The 18,838-nt window shown below is 40.5% G+C and overlaps 1 protein-coding gene across 1 annotated transcript in view; it reads left to right on the top strand.

The window, feature by feature from the left end:
• Positions 1 to 2,268: 2,268 nt before the first annotated feature.
• Positions 2,269 to 18,838, top strand: part of DPYD (dihydropyrimidine dehydrogenase) — a 628,457-nt gene continuing 611,887 nt past the window's right edge. The window contains 1 exon segment of the mRNA XM_032217710.1: positions 2,269 to 2,406. Coding sequence (XP_032073601.1) covers positions 2,368 to 2,406 — 39 coding nt within the window. The 5' untranslated portion in view covers positions 2,269 to 2,367.

The raw sequence follows: 18,838 nt of genomic DNA, 5'->3' as shown, positions 1-18,838 counted from the left end.
GGTACTTATTTAATTACTTGCTTTTGCTTTCTTTTAAACTGCTAGATGGGCATGAGCTAGGCAAGTAATGGGAGATCACCCTGTTGCATGGCTTTTGGGTCTCAAATCCAGGCTGTAGGTTTCCAGCTTACAAGCTCAACATCTTTAACAGTTGAGCCGCCATGCCCCAAAGGGAGCTTAGATAGGCTTTACTATTATGGGAAGCCAAGATCCTGCCCATCCATCTAACATGATTCATAGCATAGTTGGATGTTCTGACCCCCTCCTCCGTCCAGTAAGAAAAGCCGAGACGAGCTTAATTAGAATATCCTTTAATAACAAGACTAGAATCTCGGTGGCTGAAAGCCAAGCAAAAAAACAGATAAGGACCTTGGCAGCAACTCAGACAAACCTTGGCAGCAATCCAGCCTGCCAAGTTAGTTGCAACAGTTCTCTTTAGTCAATGCGTTGACATCTGCAAGAGGGGCGTGTGCACAAGCAGACTTTTTTATAGTCTGGAGAGGAGCCTAATGACCACCAGCTGAGCGCAATTACCTTCTGTAATTGCATAATTATTCCTGATGCCTAGTAGCTCCTCGATGGTGTGCATCCAGGAATAACTCACTGCTGGCTTCTGGATCACTCTCCCTTGTCTCCTCCCCACTGGTCCAAGGCTCACGTGTCACCTGGTGGCCAACCACTCTCTCTGCGCCCTGCTCGGAGTCGGAACCCTGTCCAGGGTCCTCCACCTCCTCCAGAGCTGACTCAGAGGGCCCCTCGCTGTGGGAGTCTGGTGGTAGCTCCAACGGCTCCTGCTGGGCCACAACACTTGGGTATTGACCCACCCAACATTTGCATCATGAATAACACCATCTGAGAGATGGCAGTCAAGGGCAGTTTCCAAGCAGACTCCCTCCTTTCCCTCCTCCAGGATTTTGGAGAAGGAAAGCATCAACTTGGACTGGGGCTGTGGTGGCTCATGTGATAAGACGCTGGGCCTGCACACCGCTGAGGTCGGGGGCTCGATTCCTGCGAGTGAATAAACCATGTAGGGCCAAGAAAGGTGCTTCCCCTGATTGCCTCCCGGCATTCAGGCATCCTGCGGGTAAAGATAACACCACCCTAAAAAATTCCTTTCACAGAAGCCGCCAGCCACCTCAGTGATCCATGGCTAACACGTGCCATACGCTTAAAAAAAAACCCACCGCCTTGAACTGGAAGTTTCTATATCCCCTCATCAACATTGTCAAGGTGAGGAAAGTCCCTTGCTGCATTCAGGGTGAACAACCTGGCCAAGTATTTGGCTTCTTTCCCTTATCAGAACACCTTGTTCTGAGGCTTGTTTTGACCTCAGGGCTAGGACATCTTTGCTGCAAATTTCTCTGGGCTTCTCCCTGCATGGCATCCTGGGGAGCCTTAGCTAACCTCCTCTCTGGACAGGGGATCCGGATTAAGCAATCCTCCCTCCCTCCTTTGGGGATTTTTTGTTTTGCGCTGGAAGCATAAGGCCTTTTGACATGCCGAAATTCAACAGGCAAAGCCTTTGGCCATTGCCCAGCTTAAGAATCGGTCTGCCGTCATGGCCGCAGTAATTACAGAGCAACACGCAAAGCTGGCTTCCCTAAATAAGAGTTGAGCACGCTGGGAGGCTCCGCGTTGATTGCTTTGGATCGAGCCCAACTCTGCCTTTTTGCCTAATCTCCGACGTGAACCGGCCTCGGCTGTCGCAATTTAGCAATCTCTTCGGGTTGCCAAACCGTCTCCTCCCTTCTTGGAAAAGTGACGTCTGCAGAATACTTGAGTACACATGCTGGAGTTTTAATCAATTTGATGCGACCTGCCTATTGTCGTCTCCCCCCCGTTTGCACCGATCCTACATAGGATTGGATCATAGCAACGGACGATGAGTCGTTCGTCGTCCCCTTGAAGGCAGACATTGCCTTCAAAGATGAACTCTTCCTTGGTTTGAGATTTGTTTTAGATCCAAACGAAGAAGAAAACCGGGAGCCCAAACCTTGGCGACGCTGTCAAAACCTAGAGGTTTTTGCGCGTGGCTCAAGGGCAAGGATGCTACTCTCTTGATCTACGCCTGGCATTCCAAAGAGTCCCGAGCTGTCAATTAAGTCAATCACTTAGCCTTGAGTCGCATCTACTACTTGGTTCACGCATCTACTACTTGGCTCACGCAAGGCGGGTTTATGAAACTCTTTGCGTCTCCCAATCCAAAGCCACAACTCCATATAAAGCAACCTGCGCATGTACACACTCCCAAAAAAACCACGCGGGTATTTTTCCCTCCCCGGGGCGGTGTCCGGGGCGTCCTTTCGGTCGCTTAAAACTTTTGTCTTGTTTATTTTGTTTTGGCGCGGCGAAGAGAAAAGGGAAAGCATGAATCGCTTGCTTAGCCGAGACCCCGTGGATATCGAGGTACCCCACTTTACCAAAACGGGGCGGCGGGGGAAAGGGACGGGAAAAAAAGAGGGGTCAGGTGGAGAAGTTTGGGAGAAGAAACTTGCCAGCCAACCAGCCAGCTAGAAGGGGGACGGGGGACGGGACACCAAACTCCAGGACAAATTAAGGCAGTGTTTCTCAACCTTGGCTACTTGAAGATGTCCGGACTTCAACTCCCAGAATTCCCCAGCCAGCGAATGCTGGCTGGGGAATTCTGGGAGTTGAAGTCCAGACATCTTCCAAGTTGCCAAAGTTGAGAAACACTGAATTAGGGGACAGAGTTGGCTGGCAAGTTCCCTGCTCTCCTGCGAGTATCTTGGGGAGGGGAGGGGGGAAAGAACAAACCCCGAACAAAACAACTTGGTGTTTCGCTGGCTGGGGAATTCTGGGAGTTGAAGTCCAGACATCTTCAAGTTGCCAAAGTTGAGAAACACTGAATTAGGGGACAAAGTTGGCTGGCAAGTTCCCTGCTCTCCTGCGAGTATCTTGGGGAGAGGAGGGGGAGAGAACAAACCCCGAACAAAACAACTTGGGTGTTTTGTGGTTTCAGAACTCCATTAGAGCCTTGTTGTGAAGATAAAGGGCTTTTCGACACCTCGGAGGGAAATCCCAAAAGTGCTTTCTCTCCCCCTGTGGTGAAAATCTAATAATCTTTAAAAGAAGGAGAAAGCCCTGATGTGCAATCCTGCGCATATTTACTTGAAATTAAATCTCATTATGTTCAAGGAAGATCACTCTCGGTTAAGTGTGTCTAAGATTGCGCCTCGAAATTGGCATCCTGAGTAGGCTGTCTCTTCTGTCTTCCTAATAACAGTGATACCCTGGAGAAAAAGGAAAAAAAAAAAAAGACAGAAGCATTTTACTGGTTTTTTTTAAAAAAAATTACCCCAGGATGTCATATGTCTCTCCTTATCTTTCAATCTGTTCAACTATTTGCTTTGGCAACCCTCTTTTATTTTATGAAGGAATTGTACCCCACAGGATGGGATAGGTTACCCTGAGGTGCTCCGTCTGTCTCCCTCAATTCTGTTTTTTCCCAGACACATGCTGTAAAGAAACACAAAGTGTGTTTATTGTATGCTATCTAAGGAAGTAGCCAGAGGCTGCCTAGATGTAGATGTGGGTCAAATACGGTTAAGAGATGCTAGTTATGAGCCATGGTGGCGCAGTGGTAAGAGTGCGGTACTGCAGGCTACTTTTTCTGACTGCCGGAGATGGCAGTTCAGATCTCACCAGGCCAGAGATGGTATTCAGCCAGTTCTGATAGGTTCTGGAGAACCGGTAGTGGAAATTTTGAGTGGTTTGGAGAACCGGCAAAGGCTGGTCCCTCCCAACCTCCCATCTGATCTTCTTTTGTTGACCTGAACAGGAGAATGGAGCTGGAAAGCAAGTTAATGGGGTTGGGAGGGAATGGGGATTTTGCAGTAACTTTCCCCCAGAAGTGGGGAGGGACTGAGAATTTTGCAGTATCCTTCCCTTGCCACGCTCACCAAGTCACACCCAAAGAACCGGTAGTAAAAAAAATATTGAATCCCACCCCTGCACCAGGCTCAAGGTTGACTCAGCCTTCCATCCTTCAGCGGTGGGTAAAATGAGAACCCAAATTTTGGGGGACAATATGCTGACTCTAAACCGCTTAGAGAGGGCTGTAAAGCACTAAGAAGCAGCATATGAATCTAAGTGCTGTTGTTATGAGTGTGACTGTGGAGATACAGCTTTATTTATTTATTTATTTATTTATTTATTTATTTATTTACTTACTTACTTACTTACTTACTTACTTACTTACTTACTTACTTATTAGACTTATATACCGCTTCATAGGGCTTTCAGCCCTCTCTAAGCGGTTTATAGAGTCAGCAACCTGCCCCCACAGTCTGGGTCCTCATTTCACCCACCTCGGAAGGATGGAAGGCTGAGTCGACCTTGAGCCGGTGAGATTTGAACCGCTGAGCTGCAGATCACAGTCAGCTAAAGTGGCCTGCAGTACTGCACCCTAACCACTGCGCCACCTCGGCTCTGTTCAGGATGTTCTCGAGGAAAGAAGACGATGGTGATCACGGAAGTCTTGTCAAAATAAAAAATAATAATTTTTTTTAATGAGATTAGAACTGAGTTTCTTGAGCCTCACATCCACTTCAGTCATTTATTTTCATTTCCTTTCTTGCCACCCAATAAAATATCTCTTAAGAGATATTTATTTATTGATTCACTCTATATGGTCATCCATGTCACTTCTATGATTCTGGGCAGCCAATAACTTTAAAATAAATAGCAATACTAAGCAATTCTAATAGGGGAACAAATGAAAACTGGTATATATATATGCAGCGATGTTTTGTTGAAAAATGAAGGAATAGGATCTCTGTTTGAAGGTATGAAATGCAAGGTTAACAATAAATATAAGTATACTTGCTGGGGAAAAATAATGCTAATGTTAACTGAATAGATATTGTAGAATGAAAATGAGGCCTTTAGTTATATTAGATGAAACATTTGAGACCGTAAATATTATTTCAAGATGCAGATGTTAAAACACTTGTAACCAAACGACATGCTGTATGTGATGATGGTTTTTTTTGTGTGTGTGTGTTCCCCCCCCCCCCTTTTGGGGCCTTTTCCCTTTTTTAAAAAAAAAAAAAACCTAGGTTATTGTGGTGTCTATTAAATATATAACAGAGAGATACTGGGTGTGTGTATGGGGGGAAACATATTAGGGATGCACCTGTAATCAAATGACATACTGTATAGGATGATGGGTTTTTTTTCCCTTTTTTTTCCCCTTTTCTTGTGTGTGGGTTTTTTTTCTTTTCCCTCTGCCTTTCCTTTTCTATTGTTATGTGATTATGTTGTCTATGTAACAAAAATAAAATAAAATTATATAAAAAAATAAAAATAAATAACAATACTACTGTTAAAATAAATAACATACAACTGTTAAGTAAAAATAAAAGTAGAAAAACAGCTGTGAGGACACATTCACTTGTTGAGTGCTTTTCCACGTGTGACTTTCTGTTTCTGCCATGGTGGTGTGTGTGTTGTCAAGATGAAACTACTGAATTGTATCTTCTGTTTTGTTCTACTGAGACAAAAGCACATTTTGACAACAACTGTGTTTGCTGTTGTTATCATACCAGTAAATGAAAGACAGACACAAAATCATTTTAATTCTTAGTGAAGAAAATGTACAGTAGAAATAAACAATGTTTTCCCCCATTTTCTTTAGTAGCTGGTGGCATTATACAAATAGGCACATGTTCTAAAATTCATGGAAATGAAAGTATACATCCTTTGATGAGACGCCTGCCCATGTAGAAACACAATCATGTACTTTAGCCTTTGAACATATAATGATGTACACACTGATATAACTGAAGCCAGCATAGTTATTACGTAAAGTCAAAAAAGATCTTGCAGTATCCAGTTGAAGAATTCATCTAATTGGATTGTCTGCATTTGAATTTCATAGCTTTAAAAAAAAAAATAGTTTCAGAACTATAATTCAACTGAATCAAAGTTGCACTTTGTTCCTAACATTATGCAGACACTTCCTTCATTTGAACTAATGGAATATCATTATTTGAATTTTTTTTTTGTCCTCTTCTGTTTTTTTTAACATATTACATTCTTATTATTCTGTCTATATTACTGTGTTACTGTCTAAATCACTGTAGAATTCACTGGTTAGATTATTAACTTCCAGGTAAGGTCTGTTCTAGAATTTCCAGCTAATTTTGTCAAGGCTACTTTAGAATTACCTGAGAAAAACCTTAGGCTGGATCCAAACTTAGTTACCATTGATGTTTGCCCATTGAAAGCAATGGGAATTATCATAGTCACACTTTAACAATTAATAAAATGACAGAGTTGGAAGGGACCTTGGAGGTCTTCTAGTCCGACCTCTTCTTAAGCAAGAGCTCCTATACTATTTCAGACAAATAGCTGTCCAATTTCCCCACTCTTCAACTTCTGAAGGGGAACGTTCCACTGATTAATTGTTCTAATTGTCAAGAATCTTCTTGTTTCAATATGGGTTCTGTCCTTGATTAATTTCCATCCATTTTTTTCTTGTCCTACCTTCAGGTGCTTTGGAGAATAGATTGAGCCCCTCTTCTCTGTGGCAGCCCCTGAGATATTGGCAGATATCATGTCACTCCTAGACCTTTTTTTCATTAAACTAGATATACCCAATTTTTGCAGCCGTTCTTCATGTGTTTTAGCCTCCAGTCTCCTAATCATCTTTGTTCTTCTCTACACTCTTTCTAGAGCCCCAATACCTTTTTTTATATTGTTGCAACTCCTACACTCTAATCTGTCACCCGATATTTGGGTCTATGATTGGACTTGCACATATTACATGTATAAATTGTGCATTTGATTTTAGTTAGTATTGTCAGATGTGTATCAAATCTTGTATTATCGAGATTTTTATCTTGGCTATTTTTATGTAATGCATTCAAAACCTTTGAACGCTTTTCTCTTTCCAGGGTTATTCCAACAATTTTTATAAATAAATTATGGGCAAAATATTAGCGTAATAGTGTCATATACACCAGGGGACATGGTGGCTCAGTGGCTAAGACGCTGAACTTGTCAATCAGAAAGGTCAGCAGTTCGGCAGTTCAAATCCCTAGCACCGCGTAACGGAATGAGCTCCGGTTATTTGTCCCAGCTTCTGCCAAACTAGCATGTAAAATGCAAGTAGAAAAATAGGGACCACCTTTGGTGGGAAGGTAACAGCATTCCGTGCGCCTTTGTCGTTCCGTCATGCCGGCCACATGACCACGGTGACATCTTCAGACAGCACTGGCTCTTCGGCTTTGAAATGTAGATGAGCACTGCCCCCTAGAGTCAGGAACGACTAGCGCATATGTGCGAGGGGAACCTTTACCTAGTAGTGTATTACTAATTTTGTGCATTTGATAAGAAGATCTGTCTAATTTTTGTCACCTAGACATTTGCAGGGTTATAAGACCTTGATATGGAGTGTGTGGTTTTAATGACAAATTTAATCACTAATGGCCTGGAGCGTTGTGTTAAAGCCTTGGAGGGGAGCTGTTATGAGTACTGTATGAATGTTAATTGGTATTTGCAAAGGTGAACAATTAGCATGGAACATATAGAAGTGAGTCATACTAAATCTGGTGATGTTTCTATTGCAAAACAACATGTTAGGAATCACAACTTAAATGAAATCAAAGGTACCAATTTTAGTTTTATTCTTGAAACAAGCATATTAGAAAACCATAACTGTATTCGTTACAATGATATGATTGTCATGCAATGCTGTTGAAAACGCCATTGGCTCTGGTTTTACATAACTCTCAATTAATTTCACAGGACTAGTACAAGGTTAATGATTAGCAAGCTGTGAGTACTTTGTCCTTAGTAATGTTTTATTGAACTATTTCTTTATTGACCCAGCATTTTATAGGGCTAAAACATCCCTCAAAATGCCCAGTTCTAGGAGTATATGTACTATGATCTTGATTATAGGTTTAAGCTTGTACAGAATCATGAAAGGAACCAATTAGGTTAACTTCCTCCAGGGATCCAACTTAAGACATCCCTGACAGAAGGATGTCTTGCCTCTACTTCAAAACATCCATTGAGAGAGAGAGAGAGAGTGTGTGTGTGTCAACCATCTATATTAAGTAATTGGATCCATTACAGGTGTGACCCGAGAAATGCGCGATAGACATACGCGCGCTGACAAAATAGTGCCGATTAAAACGCGATGTCAAAATCGCGCCCACAAATTCGGGACGTCAAAATCACGCCGACAAAAGCGCAATGACAAGCACAATAAACGGTTAGGGTTAGGGTTGTTGATGATGCGATTTTGTCGGCGCGCTATTGTTGAAAATCAATTAGCAATTTTGACGGTGCTCATTTGTCCGTTGCGGTTTTGGTGGCGTGCATATGTCTATCGTGCATTTGTCGGTGACCCCATTACAGGTAGTCCTTGACTTACAACCATTCATTTAGTGGCCATTCAAAGTTATAACGGCAACTTTGAAAAAAGTAACTTATAGCTTGTTCCGCGCACTTAACAGCACACCACAGTCACAAAGTCAAAATTTGAATTCTTGGCAACCAGCATGTATTTATGATCCTCCCTCCCTCCCTTCCCCACCTCCCTCTCTCCCTCTAAATTGAAATTCCACAAACAAAGTTGCTGCCACCTTACTCTCTTTTAAAAAGAAAAAACATGCCAGTGTTGGTTATAGGATTTTCTCTTTCTTAAAAAAAAAACCCAATGACTATAAAATAACAAACATACTATTACAAATTTGAACTGATCACAGTTCTTACAGTTTTTCTGCTCCCCATCCATCTGTACTAATCTTCTTTAAATGTTCTACTGGCCACCTCAGTGGTGGGTTTCAAAAATTGTTCCAACCTACCCTGTGGGTGTGGCCTCCTTTGTAGGAGTGGCTTGCCGCCCATGTGACCAGATGGGAGTGGCTTGCCACCCATGTGACCGGATATGAAGATGCCGACGACACTTGTCAGAACCACCTTAAATTACACACAGCACTGGCATGCATAAGAATAGGATGTAAACTTGTTTTTTAAAAGGCATCTTTGGTTTGCGTTAAAACAACTTCAACACACGCAATGTTCTGATTGCACCACAAACGCAATAGTCATCCTTACCTTTTACAGAGGCACTGAGTTTTATAAATATGAGCACGATAGTGTAGAATAATCATATCCAAGGACAAGTGGTGGGTTTCAAAAATTTTTGGAACCTCTTCTGTAGGTGTGGCCTGCTTTCCGGGTCCACTGGTGGAACCTCTTCTAACCGGTTCGGTAGATTTGATGAACCGGTTCTACCGAATAGGTGCGAACTGGTAGGAACCCACCTCTGGGCCACCTTATTGGCTTATTCTTTCTCTATACAAATCTGTTGTGATCTCTGAGAAATGAAAGTTTTAAACGACGAAAGCCTTTCATTGGAGTTTGATATATTCATCACAAGTGATAGTTTATTGGACAGATTTCCAGATGTGGGGTCCCCCTCCCAATTCCTGATTAGGTTTTAGAATTAACAAGTTTTAACTTGCATATCTTGACTTCTTTTTTTTTTTTTGTGGTCAATTTAATGTGCATGTACTTTGTCTATTACTTAATTGCTTTGATGTTAAAGTATGATGAGTGAGATAGTTATAGTTGCCAAATTGTATCTCTTCCTGCATCTTGACTTTTTTTATTTATGTCTGTGCATCTGGCTTAGACCAAATATATGGACAATATGTCATTCCCAAGGTAGTTTGGAAAAGATCTTCCAGATTGCTTCAACTTTTTGGTAATTTTTATCCTGTCATAGATAGTTTGCTGTCCTCCATAGTGACATATTTTCATTATGTCCTTGATCCAGGTTGACCCTGTGGGAGTCTTCTCATTCACTGTAAGGCAATCTTTCTTGGCTAACAACATTGGGGCTGTTTTCAGCAACGTTTAAAAAAAAATGTGCACTCCGATCAGCACCAGATCCTCGATATAGCTTTATTAGGCTTCCGATAAAAGGCTTTGCTTAGCGTCCAGCATCAGATGTTGTCTTTTTCCTACAGTTTAAAAGGCTAAAACTTCTTTTTTTAAAAAAAAAATCTGTATGGAATTTGGATACTTTTATTCATATAAATGGGATGGAATAAACAGATTATATAATAATGTCTGAGAGGCAGATGTGGGACCATCATAAAATTGTGGTGGTTTCTTCTTCTTTTTTTCTTTTTTGAATTTTTATTTTATACACATAAGCACATCAACAGAACACATAAACACATTAACAAAAATAACCTCATAACTTAAAAACAACATAGGAACAATAAGTTCCATCGTATATCATACAGCAGTTCCGAATCGGTTTCTTTGCAGCTAGTGTTTTCCCTTGTATAAATTTCTATCTTTCATTCATACCTTATTTGTTATCCATTTTTATGTACATTTCTTTATTCATTTAAACTTAGCTACTTATGATCAAGTATTATTTACCTATATTTTGCTTTATATTTTACTGTCATTTATTCTCTTACATACAGTTATAGGTATACATTCACATAGTTATTCTTTTTCTTTGCCATTCTTATATTATTATTATTCCATTTAAAAGGTTATAAGGTATAATTTGGAATGTATTGTTTACCATCCTTCACACCTGCTATGATACCACCTTATTTTCTCTTTCCTTTCTTTTCTCCCTCCCTTCCTTCTCTACTTCCTTCCTTCCTCTTCTCCTTCCCCTTCTTCCTTCCCTTAGTTCTCCCCTGGTGGTTTCTTCTTATTCCTTTCTTGTTTTCTGAATCCAAACAGCACATATAGTAAAAATTAAATTGGTCCTATATTTCCCCATGCGAGTTTACCTGTCTGACAACGTCGACTCATCCATGTAACTTGCAAGGGTTTAATATCAACTCTTAAGTAAAGCAGACGTAAAGTGAGATTTGGACATTAAGTGTGAAACCTACTGGGTCAGGCTGGACAGCCTCTTGGAGACCCTTTACTTCTATATTAAAGCCACATAGGCAGAGTTGCAGCTTGCAAAAGAACAGGAAGCCAGTGCCTAACCACAAGATGTCCCTATGTCAAAATTATGTCAAAAGTCCAAGGTTCCATTAAAGTTCGTTAATGACACGTACTCCATAAACAAAAGGAGAAGTAAGACCCCCATCTCCTTATAAGGCTTTCTCCTCAAGGTAACCGCTAAGAAATGTGTTGAGTATTTCCGTGTTGCAATGCTTTTGAGAATGTATAAGAACGCGTGCTTCGATAATGAAGGTTGTTCAGAACTTGCAATGCTAAGCCACGGGCTGGCTTTCTGAACCTGGCTGCCAAATAAACTTTCCCTGTATCCTGAGAAGTCTAAAGCCTGTCATTTTCTGCAACATAAGAGCAAAGAAGCCTCATTCTGGCTTATTGTGATGGGAAAACTCTGGAAACATCATTTTAGGTATAAGAATGACCTGTTAATGGCATTCTAGTAGAGATTACGCATTATTGTGGCTGAGACTGTTTCTTTAGTTTATATGTGCAACAAGAAGTCACTTGTGTTTTGAAATACAGATTTTATTTCAAAAGAGATTCCATCTGGATGAGTGTTGAGGAAGTGTAATTTCTCTGTCTGATGAATGTGAATACTTTCAGCCTTTTCTTAGAGCAGTGGTCAACAATTGGTGATCCGTGGACCACTGGTGGTCCACAGAAAAATTAGTTGCATTTTTTATATTGCACTAAATCAGGGGTCCTCAAACTAGGGCCTCTGGCCCGGATACATGCAATGGATGCTTGTGTTGCTGCAGAGAGTCTCTTTCTTCGGGGCCTTTTTGTGTGTGTCGAAGGGGGGCAGAAATTCCTGTCAGGCCTGCAATTATATTCCTTTTAGAATTTTGGCCTGCCACACTTTCTCTTATTTCAATATACTGTTTCATTAGTATAGTTGATGGGAGGGGGGAATAGACAGGAGTAGGATTGTGGAATGTATCGTTTTCATTCCTTTCTAGAAGCTCAAGGTCATCTTTTGTCTCCGCACTTTTACACCTGACCGGAAGCAGCTGGGTGGAGACACCAGCATGGAAGAAGAAGATTGGACGATGTGTTATATGGTGGATGTGGGGACAAGATCATGAACTTTTAACTGGGTGGAATTCTGATGTCATTTCCAGAATTGGGATTTACACAGATGTGCTAAGATGTCTGCTTTATTAAATTGGAACTTTAAGGATCATTTTGCCTTGGATTCCGATTTAATTCTACATGATACTTGGAACGCTGAGAATTCCGACTTAGGGTCTGCTTCAGCCTCCTGGTGTGGGGCTTTAGTGAAGGCTGGAGGGAAGTGCTTCTGGTGGTGAAGACCTGGAGAGCCTTGTTCAAGTGGGACTGCATCATGGCCTGCAACCATCTCAGCCCGCTGAGCCTCCAGGGGTCGGTACCTAGCCTTGCACTCCCGCAGGTCTTCCCTCTGCTTGCAAAGCCTATGCTCGTCAGTCCTCAGTGAGGTCCTTCTGCTGAGCCTCCTTTTTGGTTAGACTCAATTTGAACAGAGCCAGCTATTTTGCCAACTCTTTCTCATGGTAGCTTCTTAACGCCAACAACTGCTTCCTGTTGGGGCCCTAAGTAGCCCGTGTGGGCAGGTGAATAGTGGCTGGGAGGGGAAGGGTAAGTAGAGGCTAGTGAGGTGCCCCTTGACGTGAGTGACATCGTGTTGGCCACGCCCACACAGTCACATGACCACCTGGCCACGCCCACCCAGCCAGTCATTAGATCATATTAGTGGTCCACGGGATTTAAAATTATTAATGTAGTGGTCCCTGAGATCTGAAAGGTTGGTGACCCCTGTTTTAAGAGGATTGTTGCATTGCAGAATAAGATAAGAAAAAAAGATGTGTCCATGCAAAGAAAGCCAATTCCAGTTTCTTTCCCACTTATTATTTGCTGATAATCTTTTAATTATTTACCCATTAAATTAGGATGCTGTCAACTCCAATCAGGCTCGTGGTTGCTTATACAATATCATAGGAAGCCTCCACAGTAAGATATAACAGTAAATAATAGTAGTAAATAATAGTAGTCACACTTTACCTTTAAAGCCCTACATGGGCTAGGACCTGGATATCTGAGAGACCGCCTCCTGCTACATACCTCCCAACGGCCGATAAGAACCCACAGGCTAGGCCTCCTCCGGGTGCCGTCGACCGGACAATGCCGGCTGGCGACCTCCCGGGGGAGAGCCTTTTCTGTAGCTGCTCCAGCTCTCTGGAACGATCTGCCTGCAGAGATCCGGACCCTTCCCACTCTCACGGCCTTCCAAAAACCCACCAAAACCTGGCTGTTCCGGTAGGCCTGGGGCTGTTGATCTATGAACCAGGTCCAGCCCCCAGCTAAGCTGAATGTATGTTGTGTTTTTTAAACTGTTTTCATTTTCCCCCCCATTTGTTATTTTATTTTATCTCATATTTGTAAGCCGCCCGGAGTCCTACGGGATTGGGCGGCATATAAACTCATTAAATTATTAGAGCCGAGGTGGCGCAGTGGTTAAATGCAGCACTGCAGGCTACTTCAGCTGATTGCAGTTCTGCAGTTCGGCTGTTCAAATCTCACCGGCTCAGGGTTGATTCAGCCTTCCATCCTTCCGAGGTGGGTAAAATGAGGACCCGGATTGTTGTTGGGGGCAATATGCTGACTCTGTAAACCGCTTAGAGAGGGCTGAAAGCCCTATGAAGCGGTATATAAGTCTAACTGCTATTGCTACTGCTATTGCTAAATTATGAATTACGAAATTAATTCTGAATGATAAAGCTTCACAACAGTATAGCATTTCACGTCTATAAAACCCACCCAATGATATCCAAAAACGAATCACTGTTATTAAAAATCTATTTAAGAAAACAACAACCCAGACTGGGGTCACGCACAAGGTAACTATCAAAGAACCTTCTGATAAAGTCTGAATGTCTCTGAGGACCTTAGATAATGGACTGCAATAAAGATAAAGGGCATGCAGAGAAGGTAAGGACCAAGGCAGGATTGAAAAGCAAGATCAGCTTCTGAAAGGAAAACAAAAATGACTACCTTTTAGCTAATTTCTCTACAGAGGCCACTTTATGAAAAAGGGATGCCAAGGTTTATTGTGAAAAAGAGAAACAAAAAGATCTTTCATAAATGATTGAATTGCAGAGATGGATTGCCTTGTTCCTGTGCCAAGGAGGAACTATGTGGAGAGGAAAGAGACTACTGCTGTCCAAGGACTATTCATAGCGAAGTTGGTGATTAAAAGAACTCTGAAGGAATCTGTGGAGGTTACTTAGATCTAATATCAGATTTGGGGGGGGGGGCTACACTTTTGCATCTGTAACGGAGAATACTTGGCGCTCAGGGTTGAAATGAGGGGTCCTTAGTGCTCTCTGAGGTTATTTTCTTGCAGACGTTTCATTACCAAACTAGGTAACACTACTAGCGTTATCTAGTTTTGGGTAATGATGATGAAGAGCCGAGGTGGCACAGTGGTTAGGGTGCAGTACTGCAGGCCACTTTAGCTGACTGTGATCTGCAGTTCAGCAGTTCAAATCTCACCGGATCAAGGTCAACTCAGCCTTCCATCCTTCCGAGGTGGGTGAAATGAAAAATACGGTAAATATATCCTCTTTTTAAAAAAAGTAGCTATTATTAGGTGTCAAATTGAAATGTTCAGTGGAATCCTTAATGTGACTAGAAAGTTGATCTTATACTGGTTTTATATTTGGCATAGTGGCCTGATTTTTGTATACCGGCATGCCAGTTAAATGAACTGCAAATATTACATTATAACATTATTTTTACAGTGGCTTTGTATGATGGTTGTGGTTAGTTGCATGGAGCCACTTTGACTACTGAAAATGTAGAAATCATATGTTCTCTACCACATTTTCTCTGCAGTTATCATTTTTATAAAGAATACCTTTGCAAATCCCTACATTGCCACTCACATTTTAGAACAGACATGCGTATTATCTAGTGCTACAATGAAGAATAAGGACATTATTCTGATTCCTTTGTGGACTTGTCTTCTGCCTCGGAAATGATGCTCCCATTTTGAGTATAGCCACATTCACACATATTTCAGATGACATGTTTGCGTAGAGAGAGCTCCGTCTTGGTGATTCCACATGTTCTGTTTCTGAAGAAGTCTTCAGGTAGTTAAGAAAGCAGTGATCTGTGAGTGCTCTAGCAGGGTCCCTGCAAATTTGGTTCTTGCTTTGAATAGCGAGAGGGATGAGGCTTGGTGTGTAGCTACCAGAAGATGAGTGGTATAGCTTGTTGCCTTGCAGATCAGGTGGGATATCCTGATAATTCACATTAGGTCCTGGCCAGATGTTCCTGTCTGTGATTTTAAACTTTTATGTGTATGTTCCAAGACAAAATTCTGTGAGCATTAATACATAGCTCCTTAAGGAAACAAATTCCTTAAAGACAAAATTCTATTACGTTTGGGAAATATTAAGCAGCCACAAGATCCTTCAGATTTCTTCAGTTTCCCCATTAATCACCAGCAAATAAATAACCAATCCTCATTCCTTCTCCATTAGCTAGTTTTTTCTTGCATCTGAAACTCTCATGCCAAAAATGTCAAAGATGGTATGACAAAGGGTAAGTTGGGAGGTAATAACTATCCTAAGTTAGCTCTGCCATGTCAACAAATAAACAATTTAGAGATGGGCTAAATTACAAGAAGGTTTTTTCAGAGGGAAAAACAGGATGATGAATGCTGTTTTTGGTTCTGCCCTGCCAATTTTTTATATTGGTTCCTGACAGTGGCTGTTTTTTATTCACTTATTTTAATCTTAGATGGTCTCAACAGTTCCATCAAATTCCTTTGGTTGGATTTCTCTGTTAATTATTAATGTTTAATGTATATTGCCAATAGCTCCTTCTTTTATATGCTTCTGTTCCTTTTAAGATGAATTGCATCTGTTAATTGATGTATCTGAATGTTAAGAATCAACCAGATCTAATATCCAATTAAATACTTGACTCTCTATGATAATCAAAGCTAATCATGCTCATAATATTTGTTATTCTTGGACTACCTATATCTGTATCTATACCTGTATTTGTATCTATGGAGTAATTAAAGCAAACAAAATGTTAAAAAGCTATGATGTTTATGTAGTTACTTACCAAGTACATATAAATTATATTAAAACAATCAAAATATCTTTACAATTCCCAAGGCATGTCACAACTTTTGAGCACCTAATGCTTGGAAATTGAAAGTTGAAAAATTTGATGCGCCCTAATCCCTGTGCAAACTATTTTTTTTTATGCAAGTTCTTTTTTTCCCATGCAAGTTCCTTTTTCCAAATCAGTCAAATATCGAAAAGTATATTCTTTTTTTTTTTAATATATATTTTATTATGTTTTCATTCTGTACAATCACATATTCACTGTGCTTAATCAGGGCATATAACATTGAATAATAAACACGGCCCTCACTTATATAAAAAATGCCCTCTACAATACAAACCCAGTATACCACCTTAGCCTGCCATACACCCTCTTTCAACCCCCTCCAACTTTCATTCTTCCTTCTCACACACCCCTCTACGCCTACTTCCCCTCCCCTTCTTTCTAACCTTAACCCTATCACTCCCTCTCCATTCCCTCCCTCCCTTCTCCTCCTCCTCTCTCTCACCCTCTCCACCCTCCTTCTTCTTTCACTCGACTCTTTCCTTCGGTATCTATTACCTTCCAGTATATTCGGTTTGTTCTATTTTCGCACTAACATTGAAAAGCCACAGTATACAAATACAATCATGGAATTTAACACATATTGTATTTCCCCCCTCCCCCCTCCCCCTAAATCCCCACCTCCCTTCCCTCCCCCCGACTTCCCAAAGACCATACGTGGTATAATTTTTGAACAATCACAGTCTAAAATATCTCTACATTGAACTCAGCTTCTTACTGTTACCCAAATTTTAAACAATTTAAATTATTACTGATACTAAGCATAAGCTATCTGGAGTTTCTTAGTCCCATATTTACTTTTTATGTAATCAATCCACTTTTTCCAGTCTCGTTTATATCTCTCGTTTGAATGTTCTTTGAGATATGCTGAGATTTTGGCCATTTCGGCTAAGTTCATAACTTTCAAAGTCCATTCTTGAATTGTAGGTAAATCTTTCTTCTTCCAATACTGCGCCACCAAGAGTCTTGCTGCCGTTATTAAATACAGAATCAAATTAGTCTCTGCTACTGTAAAATCAATACATATACCCAGTAAAAACAACTGGGGGGTAAATTTTATCCTTCTTTTAAAGATGTTTTGCAGGATCCACCATATTTTTATCCAGAATGCCTTAACATTACGACATGTCCACCATATATGAAAATATGTAGCATCACAAGAACCACATCTCCAACATTTAGGTTGAACATTTGGATACATAGAGGCAAGCTTTTTAGGATCTAGGTGCCATCTATAAAACATCTTATAAAAATTTTCTCTCAAGTTTTGTGCTTGTGTAAATTTCACATTTCTTACCCAGATTCTTTCCCATGTTTCAAGCATTATTGGTTCCTCGATATTCTGAGCCCATTTTATCATACAATCCTTAATCAGTTCCGTTTCAGAATCCATCTGTACTAATACATTATATATCCTCTTTATATGCATTGAGCTTTGATCTCTTATTTGTTTAAACAAATTATCCTCAACTTTTACAAAGCCAATTTTTTGATCTGTTTTCCACCTAGCCTGTAGTTGACCATACTGAAACCACGTTTGAACTACCTTCTCTTCTTTAAGTACCTCTAAAGATTTTAGTTCCATCACCCCTCTTTCTGAGATAAGAAGTTGTCTATAGGTGGTTCTATCGTGTTTTTGTTCTACATTCATATTTTCAATTGCATGTCTAGGAATTGCCCACATGGGCACTTTATCATTTAGTTTATGTTGATATTTTTTCCAAACCCGCAATAAAGCATTTCTTAAGATGTGATTTTTAAATTTCTTATCCGTTTTTTTGTTAAATAACAGGTAAGCATGCCAACCATATAACAAGTCATATCCCTCGATATTCAAAATTCTGTCATTAGTTAGATGAATCCAATCACTAATTGCAGATAATGCCACTGCATCATAGTATAATTTTAAGTTAGGTAATTTCAATCCTCCTCTTTCACGTGCATCTTGCATTATTTTCATCTTTACCCTCGGCTTCTTTCCTGCCCACACAAATTTATTGATACCCTTCTGCCATTCTAAAAGATTCGCATCTCTTTTAAGTATTGGTAACATTTGAAAAAGAAATAAAAATTTTGGTAAAATGTTCATTTTGACTGCCGCTATTCTACCCAGCAAGGACAAATGCAGTTTTTCCCACCTTTTCAACTCCAACTGTGTACTATGCCAAAGTGATTCATAATTATACTTGTATAATTTCCCATTTGAGATTAAAATATTAACTCCAAGATATTTAACTTTTTTAACTACCTCACATCTTAGCATCGCCCCCAGTTCTTCCTTCTGTTTGGTAGTCATATTTATAGCTATTATTTTGGTTTTTCCTAGATTTATTTTAAATCCTGAGACTTGACCATATTGATTGATCGTATTCAGTAATACCCTACTAGTTTCCTGCGGTTGTTCCAATATTATAACCAGATCATCCGCAAATGCGCGGACTCTATATTCTTGCTGTCTAATTTTAATCCCTTTTAGACCGCCCAGGCCCCGTATCTTATTCAACAATATTTCCAAAGTTATAATAAACAATAATGGGGACAGAGGACAGCCCTGTCTTGTACCTTTTTCAATTTGAAAGGAGTCTGTCAGATTTCCATTGACAATGATCTGGGCTGTTTGCTGCTGATATATTGCACCAATTGACCGTAAAAAGCCATCTCCTATCTGCATTTTTTG

The sequence above is a fragment of the Thamnophis elegans genome, chromosome 5 (genome assembly GCF_009769535.1).
Source record: "Thamnophis elegans isolate rThaEle1 chromosome 5, rThaEle1.pri, whole genome shotgun sequence".
Classification (NCBI taxonomy): Eukaryota; Metazoa; Chordata; class Lepidosauria; order Squamata; family Colubridae; genus Thamnophis; species Thamnophis elegans.
The sequence above is the reverse complement of the archived record's forward strand: the minus strand, read 5'-3'. Positions and strand labels throughout refer to the sequence as shown.